General features: G+C 54.6%; 1 protein-coding gene across 4 annotated transcripts in view; it reads right to left on the reverse strand.

Annotated features, from left to right (window-relative positions):
* The window catches only part of vars1 (valyl-tRNA synthetase 1), a 34,038-nt gene that overhangs the window by 5,398 nt on the left and 19,100 nt on the right, over window positions 1-9,540 (reverse strand). For all 4 annotated transcript variants that reach the window (XM_043686868.1, XM_043686867.1, XM_043686865.1 and 1 more), the window contains exons 8-13: window positions 9,034-9,158; window positions 8,100-8,264; window positions 6,613-6,694; window positions 4,954-5,073; window positions 3,182-3,290; window positions 1,996-2,084 (exon numbers count right to left, since the gene is read on the reverse strand). In XM_043686868.1, the coding sequence (XP_043542803.1) occupies window positions 1,996-2,084; window positions 3,182-3,290; window positions 4,954-5,073; window positions 6,613-6,694; window positions 8,100-8,264; window positions 9,034-9,158 (690 nt within the window). The remainder of the gene's footprint in view (window positions 1-1,995; window positions 2,085-3,181; window positions 3,291-4,953; window positions 5,074-6,612; window positions 6,695-8,099; window positions 8,265-9,033; window positions 9,159-9,540) is intronic.

Consider the following 9,540-nt stretch of genomic DNA (forward strand, 5'->3'; position numbering starts at 1 on the left):
GGAAATTGTCCCATAATGCCCAGGGATGTGCAGGTTACGGTGGATTGGCCATGGGAAATTGTCCCATAGTGCCTAGGAATATGCAGGTTAGGGTGGATTGGCCATGGGAAATTGTCCCGTAATGTCCAGGGATGCACAGGTTAGGGTGGATTGGCCGTGGGAAATTGTCCCATAGTGCCCAGGGATGTGCAGGTTAGGGTGGATTGGCCGTGGGAAATGGTCCCATCGTGCCCAGGGATGTGTAGGCTAGGTGCATTTGCCAGGGGTAAATATAGGATAATATTGTCGGGAATGGTTCTGGGTGAGTTACTCTTCAGAGGGTTGGTGTGAAAATGTTGGGCTGAAGGGCATGTTTCCACATGGCAGGGATTCTAATTCTAATTCTCTAACAACATTAAACGCAAACTTTCCCAGAGCCTACGCACAGCGTCAGAATGGGAAATTGCCCCATAGTGTCCAGGGATGCACAGGTTAGGGTGGATTGGCCGTGGGAAATTGTCCCATAGTGCCCAGGGATGTGCAGGTTAGGGTGGATTGGCCATGGGAAATTGTCCCATAGTGTCCAGGGATGTGTAGGTTAGGGTGGATTGGCCATGGGAAATTGTCCCATAGTGCCCAGGGATGAGCAGGTAAGGGTGGGTTGGCCATGGAAAATTATCCATATTGTCCAGGGATATGTAGGTTAGGTGGATTAGCCATGGGAAATGCGAGGTTACAAGGATAGGGTTGGTCTGGGTGAGATGCTCTTCAGAGGGTTGGTGTGGACTCGATGGGCTGAATGGCCTGCTTCCACACTATAGGGATTCTGTGATCCTAACTGTCACAAAGGCAATGGGAGCTTCAGTCAAAAGGAAAACTTGCAAGTCAGAAGGAAAAGACCGAACAGAATTGGGATGAACTGGAAATCTCTTTCAGGGAGACAGAATCTGCTCAATGGGCCGAATGACCTCCTGTGCAAGGGAGGAGGTAAATTTGAGTGCAGGCTTTCAGACAATTCTCAGGCTTTGAAGGCCAGCCTGAAGGAAGGTCTCTCCGTGCTCTGATCCTGTACTTGGCGACACGACGTGTGAAATCTTGTTTCGGATTCCAAGAGCTGTGAGCAGAAGGTCGGTTTATTTTCCCTGCTCCCTCGCACAGTCCTGGGTGTCCAAACGAGAGGAAGCTAAGACGGAGTTGGCCACAGAGCCATTTGGGAGCAAGTCGTAGAGATGGGAGATTTAACAGTGACGGGGCTGAGGTTCCCCAAACCCGCGAGGCCACAGGTCTCATTGCAAACAGAGACAAACCTGTGTGGAGTTTGCACGTTCTCCCCGTGTCTGCGTGGATTTCCTCCGGGTGCTCCGGTTTCCTCCCACAGTCCAAAGATGTGCAGGTCAGGTGAATTGGCCATGGGAAATTGCCCGTAGTGTTAAGTGCAGGGGTAAACATAGGGGAATGGGTCTGGGTGGGTGCGTTTTGGCAGGTCAGTGTGGACTGGTTGGGCCGAAGGGCCTGTTTTCACACTGTAAGTAATCTAATCTATCTAAAACCGATGGCGTTGGGAAAGACCATCAAAGCTGAGGGAATGGGACGGAAGTGAACGCTGAGCGATTGGAATGGGCCGTTCCTGCCTCACCCCCACATAGACAGGGCTGGCCACTCCGACCCACTGCTATCCCACGCACACTGCAAATCGGGAGGCAGACATCCGTTGCTGAAACACTTTCCCGGTTCCTGCTTGTCTTAGGACCTTCAGTTTCATTTACACAGGTCAGGTGGGAGACCCCAGACATTGGGGCTCGGATCGGATAGATTCGTGGTTGGTCGGGAAATCGAGGGGTTAACGGGAAAGGGCAGGAAAGCAGACCCGAGGGGTGTGGGATCACCCGAGTGAATGGTGGAGCAGGCTCGAAGGGCCGAATGGCCTACTCCTGTGTTGACACAACAGCAACACCCCCACGCTCCTCCCACCCACCACCCACCCACCCCGCCCCCCCGCCCCGCTCTGGGGATTACCTGGTATCTGGAGTCCTGAGGGTGGACAGCGACTGCAGTGTCTCCCAGCATGGTCTCAACACGAGTGGTCGCCACGACCACCTCCTCATCTGCAACGACATAGGGAAGGGCATGATCGGCCAGTGCTGGGATGTTTAAAGAGCTGAACAAAACAGTCTAGGTATTATAGAGGTGGGTAGCTCCTTGTAAACGGAGCCACGGGTAGGCAGAGCGGTCAAGGCTGCTTTCTGAATGCTTGCTTTCATCAGTCACAGCACTGAGTACAGGAGGTGGAAGGTCATGTTGCAGATGTACAAGACATGGGTGAGGCCACATTGGAAACACAGCATGCAGCTCTGGTCACCCTCCTATAGAAACGTTATTATTAAACCAGAAAGAGTGCAGGAAAGATTTACTAGGATGCTACTTGGACTGGAAGGTTTGGGTTATGAGAGGTTGGATTGGCTGGGCCTTTTTCTCTTGGAGTGTAGGAGACGGAGGTCTCCTTTCAAAGCAGAGATAAGGTAGATAGCATTTCCCCAGGGTAGGGGAGTCTAAAACTAGAGGGCAAAGGTTTAAGGTGAGAGGGGAGAGATACAGAAGGGTGCACAGGGACAATGTTTTTCACAGAGGGTGGGGAATGTGTGGAACAGGCTCCCAGAGATACTGGTGGAGGAGAGTACAATTTGTCATTTAAGAAACATTTAAACAGCTACGTGGATGGGACAGGAGGGAGGGATACGGACCAAACACAGGCAAATGGGACTAATTTAAATTGGGAAAACTGGGCGGGCATGGGCGAGTTGGGCCGAAGGGCCTGTTTCCCTGCTGTAGACCTCTGTGACCCTGCTGGGTTACAGAACATCTTCAGGCTTTGTACACAGATCTCAGCTTGCACATTACAAACCCCACACCTTTCTCATTCCCAGCATGCTGGAGGGATGGGGTTAGTTTATGAGGAGAGGTCAGAGGCTGGGATCGTACCCACTGGGATCGCCGAAGGACGGGTGGTGACACCATTGAGCCAAAGCCTTTTGTCTTGAAGGGGGGGTGTGGTAGAGAGCGATAAGAGCCAGCTCTTTCATAGAACACAATGGGCTGAACGGCCAGGTCCGGTGTGACAGCATTGAACACCGGTTCACTGGAGTGAACCAGACTGGAAGCCGCACTGTCGGCGGATGTTAACCGGGAGCGCCCGGAAACTCACCCGAGCCATCGATTCTGTAGGCAAAAGAGACGAGGACCCCGAACTCCACCTTGTCCTTGTAACTGGGCACCGGGAGAAGAGTCCGTCCCGGCAGCTCCTTCTTATCCACCTGAAGGAGACAAGCACACCACAAAGTGACTCTCCTGCTGATTCCCACCGGCCGGGAACGCAACTGCCCCCATCCCTGCCCTTCGCGACTGGAACCCCCAATCCCCACTCACCCAGCCCCTGCCACCTCTCCGACCCCCAGCCAATTCCTCATCCTGGTGAACAGAACGCGGCACTGCCCTGTCAGTCAATGAGAAGAACCACCCTGGCGCTGGCACTGGTGGGAAGGCCCCTCAGATCTATCTCCGCCATTAAATGTTATCGCGTCTGATCTCCTCTCCCCTCCCCTCTCCACGTCGTCCACTGCCCTGGGTAGTGTCGCAAGGCCAGACTGAGACCCCGTTACCGGAAGGTGGTCCAAGCATTTATTCAAGATCGGTTTTCAGGAACAGTTTAAACCTGTACCTTTCAAACCCACCCAGAAGGACAAGGGGCAGCAGATCCATGGGAACCCCACCCCCTGCAAGTGCCCCTCCGAGCCCCTCCCCATCCCGACTTGGAAATATATCGGCCGTTCCTTCAGTGGGGCTGGATCCCAATCCTGGAATTCCCTCCCTAGGGGACATTGTGGGTCTATCCACAGCACATGGACTGCAGCGGTTCAAGAAGGCAGCTCACCCCCACCTTCTCAAGGGGGGGCAACTAGAGACGGGGTAATAAATGCAGCTCACCCCCCACCTTCTCAAGAGGGGCAACTAGGGACAGGGCAGTAAATGCTGGGACCCAGCCAGCCACATTGCAAGAATGAACTAAAAAGCCCCCACTGGAATCAAACAAAGCCACAGCACATGAGGTTGCAGGGTGACCAAGGATGTGAACTGAATAACCAAGGATAGCAAACCCAGGAAAACAGATTATCCTCTGATGGCGAGAGATTGGTAAAGGGGGAGGTGCAGTGAGACCTGGATGTCCCTGTACACCAGTCGCTGAGAGTAAACATTGCAGGAACAGCAGGAGGTGAAGAAGGGAATTGGGATGTTGGCCTCAATACTGAGAGGGTTGGAGTACAGGAGCAGGGATATCTCACTGTAACTGGGCAGGGCCTTGATGAGACCACATCGGGAGGACTGTGGGGGCTGTTTGGATCTCCTCAACAGAGGAAGGATGTGCTGGTGTTGGAGGGGGCCCAGAGGAGGTTTACAACAATGACCCCCGGGGATGAAGGGTTTGTCAAATCAGGAGGGGTTGAGGACTCTTGGTCAGTACTCGATGGTGTTTAGAAGGATGGGGGGGGGGGGGGGGGGGGGGATCTGACTGAAACCTACAGAATCCTGGATAGAGTGGACATGGAGAAGATGTTTCCACTCGTAGGAGAGACTAGAACCCGAAGGCACAGCCTCAGGGTGAAGGGACGACCCTTTCAAACTGAGAGGAGTTGGAATTTCATCAGGCAGAAGCTGGGGACTCTGTGAAGCTGATTGCCACAGAGCACTCTGGAGGGCAGGTCACTGAGTGTGTTTAAGACAGAGGTAGACAGGTTGTCGATCAGTAAGGGGGGGGGGGTGAAGGGTTACGGGGAGAAGGCAGGAGAATGGGCTTGAGAAACATATCAGCCACGATGACATGATGGGAGTGGACCCGATGGGCCGAAGAGCCTGATCCTGCTCCTTATGGGAGAGCGGGCGGATTTGGGAAGGCCCACTGGGCCAGGCTGAGTACGGTACCTCGATGTCAGAGATGGCAGAGTTCAGTGTGCAGGACCAGTTCACCAGACGCGTGCTGCGATAGATCACCCCCTCGTCGTGCAGCTGGATAAACGCTTCCTCGACAGCCCTCGACAGTTTCTGTGGGAGGAGGAGGAGGAGATCACACCCATTAATCCTGTACCTCCCAGGCTGCCCCACCCCGGGTAGGGGGGGGCCTGGTGTACAGCACCTCTACCCCAACCCACACAGAATATAGCTGGCCCCAAACTAGTTCCCCACCCACCCGGAGCGAGGGGCACACAGTCGAGGCTTTGTAACGTCTCTTCACATCAAACGTGGCTTGATCGCCACTTTGCTGTTCGCTCCCCATAACCTGCCAAGACAGAGGTTGGATTCTGCCCTCGCGCCTCGAGCTTAAACGTATTCCCGAGTCGCCGGAGGAGGGGGGTGGGGTGGGGAATCCAACTGCCCACTGCGGGCAGAAATGTCTCTTTGTGTCTCAGCCCGAAGCGAGTGGGCAACGTCTGGGTTAACAATCCATTCCAGTGCTCTCTTCCCCCGATCTCCCCTCTCATGGACATCGCTGGCATTTAGTGCCAGTCCCTAACTGCCCCTTGAACTGACCCCCTTGCTTATGGAGAGTCAGTGGCGTATTGGCAATGCCAATGGACTGGCGATACAGAACTCCAGCCTGAGACACTGGGTTTGAACCCCACGATGGCAGATGGCGACGTCTTTAAAATAAATTTTCAGAAGTCTGGAACAACAAACTGACCTAATGACGGCTACTGGAGAGACCCATCTGGGTTTACATCAGGGATGGCCATCTGCTGCCCGCCACCCTGTCTGGCCTACATGTGACCCCAGGCCACACAGCAACATGGCTGACTCTAAACGCTCCTCCTGTCAAATGGCCCTAAACAAGCCACCAGCTCAAAGGGCATTTAGCAAGGGGCAATAAATGTTGGCCCAGCCAGTGACACGGGGTGGGGAGGTCATGGCCTGGTGGTATTCCCGCTGGCCTGTTAACCCAGAGACCCAGATAATGTTTTGGGGTCCTGGGTTCGAATCCTGGGATTTGAATTCAATAAAAATCTGGAATCAATGATGAATCTGTTGCTGATTGTTGGAAAATCCCATCTGGTTCCGTGATGTCCTTTAAGGAAGGAAACTGCTATCCTTACTTGGTCTGGCCTACATGTGACTCCAGACCCACAGCAATGTGGGTAACTGCCCTCTGGGGCAATTAGGGATGGGCAACAAAAGCTGGTCTAGCCAGCGACACCTTGCTCCCATGAACGAATCTTTAAAAATCCACATCCCATGAGCAAACAGAAGAGAGCACTGACTGGAGGCACATCGTGCAGACTGGGGAAAGGAAGGCACATTTCCCTCTCTAACAACCAGGAGGGAACCCCATAATTTTTTAAACGACAATTGACGGAGTTCATTACTGAGCCGAGAGTTCCAGATCCGATAGACAAAGCTAAGATTTCGGCAGGGTCTGTGGTGGGATTCTCTGTCCTCTGCCTCTGGGTTATGGGTCTGGTGACGATACTGCCCTCGCCGTTATGGGGAGATGGGGGATGAACGCAGAGCTGGAGTATCAGTCCCCACCCCCCCCACTCCCTTCAGACTATCCCCCCTGAGGTGAACGGCCTGCCCAGGAATACTCACCGGGTCCATAGTGAAGCAGGCACGGTCCCAGTCCAGAGAGGAGCCCAGCTTCCGTAGCTGGTGGTAAATCCGGTCGCCTTTCCTGCCCGAGGGAGAAGGAACGTTTAGGAATCTCCAGAGCCGGCTGAGAGTTTTCAAAACAAAAAACGCTGGTGACACGAAAGGGTCAGATGCCTTCAAGGTGCAGCGGAGACAGACCTGCTTCAGCCTTTCCCTCTGGATCTCCGGGATCAGCTGGACTCCGAGCCGAGGGGGTTTGCATCCCACTCGAGTGCCGTGACTTGGTTGGCAGTGCCGAGGGAGAGCCACCCTGCCCTCCCAGACAGCACCCCAGCATAGGGTCAGCTCCAAGGCCCGGGGGGAACGGGGTGGGCTGGATTTACCCAACTCGGCTGATGTCCCAAACCAGGTCAAACACGGAACAGGAAATGTGGGATCCTGCTGTGCAGTCGGGTGGGAGGTTACGCCCCTCCACATCAAACAGGCCTCAGGCTTGGAAACTCTGAGCCAGTCCTGAATCCTAACGCAGCAAGGACCGGACAACATCCAGGTTTGTGCTGAAGAGTGACCACATAAATGCCAGGTAATGACTATCACCAACAAGAGAGAATTTTACTTCGTGTTAATTCACTCGCGGGTCAGGGGCTGGGGCAGTATTTACTGTCTGCGCTGGGTCACCATCACAGCTTCCTCTTCTGTCAACATCCCAGGGGTTATCATTAACTAGAAACTGAGCTGGATTCACCACATAAACACTGCAGCTAGGAATACTACGGCAAATAAATCCCATCCTGACCCACCATCTACAAGGCACAAGGCAGGAGGGTGAGGAAATACTCCCCACTTGCCCTGGACGGGGGCAGCTCAAACAACACTCAACACCATCCAGGGACAAAGCAGCCCCCGCTTGATTGGCACCACATCCACAAACATCCCCTCCCTCCACCCCCCGACACTCAGTAACAGCAGTGTGTACCATCTACAAGGTACCCTGCAGAAACTCACCAAAGACCCTCAGGCAGCACCTTCCAACCCCACGGCCACTTCCATCCAGAAGGACAAGGGGCAGCAGATCCATGGGAACCCCACCCTCTGCAAGTTCCCCTCCGAGCCCCTCCCCATCCCAACTTGGAAATATATCGGCCGTTCCTTCAGTGTGACAGGGTCCCAATCCTGGAATTACCTCCCTAAGGAACATTACCCACAGCGCATGGACTGCAGCGGTTCAAAAAGGCAGCTCACCCCCACCTTCTCAAGGGGGGCAACTAGGGATGAGGGCAATAAATGCTGTGCCCAGCCAGCAATGGTCACATCCTGTAAATGAATCAGCAAAAACACTCTCATCCCAACAGGATGAAATGACTGATACCCACCAGCCTCTGCAGATGAGAACAATGGTCACCAAACACCACTGGGAGTCCAGCTCTGCCCGTCCGATACAGAACCGCGCAGCCCCCCACAGAGGAAGTGCCAATGGCTGTACTCACTCGTTCTTCCACTTCCACACTTCCTGGATGAAGTTCTGGCGGCCCAGGTCATGCCGGGTTTGCCTGGACTGGCGCCACAGCCGTTTCTCCACCACCACCTGCGTGGCAATGCCAGCGTGATCACAGCCCGGGTTCCACAGGGTGGTCTCTCCGCGCATCCGGTGCCTGGGGACCAACAGGAGCAAGACGAACGGGAGCTAACGGGACGCATAACCGGGGAACGCACCCCAATACACCCACCCCCTCAACCGGGAAAGATGCCAACTGACCCAGGGTATCGCTCCGACCAGCCGTGCACTGGAGTCCGTTCTGAAGTCGGAATGCAATCCGGGAGAACGGAGAGCAGCCGTGCACAAGGACGGGAAACCTTTGCCCCGTGGGTCTTTTATAACTGCGCGAGGGCTTGCATTGGTGAGCACGGGCATTTGCCAACCAATGAACCCGGTACAATCGATATTGCCACCCAGGCAAATTTACCACAAACCCCGCCTACCCCGCTGCCAGAATAATGAACTAACTCCGGATTTGCTTCCAGTTTCCCAGCACTCCCAATTCGTGGCAGGATGCGTGGCACAGCACTGTTTATGCCATCGTGGGGCAGAGACCAGGGGCTGGGGAGCTGGGGGGGAAGCCAAGGGCACAACCAGATTGGCTGTGATCTTCGTGAACAGAGGACGGCACAGATCCGAGGGGCCGAATGGCCAGTTCCTCAGCCCCCTGTTTGTATCTGCTTTCACATTTACATCCCTCGACTGATGGGAATTCCAAAACAGCTTCAGTTTTGTGGGGCTGGTGGGGGAGGGGGTTCTGTCAGCGGATGGAGCTCAGGAACGCCGTCCAGGCAGAGCGGAGACCGGATTCGTCGGAGATTCCCCCATCATGTAAACATTCCCTAACTGCAGGCAAATGGATGGTCTTCACAGAGGGACATTACCAGCGAGTCAGTGAGTCCTGGATTGCGTTGGTGAGGGCATGGCCCAGATGCAGGGACCCAGTCACATTAGGCGGAGGGATACAGATCATGAACATCCCCTTCGGGTTCGGCTCCGAGATACTGTGCTGTGGGGTCAGAAAATAAACAGAAAGTAATCAGACATCAACACCCTCCCCCCCCGAAAGCAACGGCAGCATTCTCTCATGGCACCTGGGGCACGGGCGGGGACCAGCATTTATCGTCCATCACTGGTTGCCCCCCTTGAGAAGGTGGGGGTGAGCTGCATTTACTGCCCCTGTCCCTAGTTGCCCCCCTTGAGAAGGTGGGGGTGAGCTGCATTTACTGCCCCTGTCCCTAGTTGCCCCCCCTTGAGAAGGTGGGGGTGAGCTGCCTTCTTGAACCGCTGCAGTCCATGTGCTGTGGGTAGACCCACAATGTCCCTTAGGGAGGGAATTCCAGGATTGGGACCCAGCCACACTGAAGGAACGGCCGATATATTTCCAAGTC

The sequence above is a fragment of the Chiloscyllium plagiosum genome, unplaced genomic scaffold, assembly GCF_004010195.1.
Source record: "Chiloscyllium plagiosum isolate BGI_BamShark_2017 unplaced genomic scaffold, ASM401019v2 scaf_53, whole genome shotgun sequence".
Lineage (NCBI taxonomy): Eukaryota > Metazoa > Chordata > Chondrichthyes > Orectolobiformes > Hemiscylliidae > Chiloscyllium > Chiloscyllium plagiosum.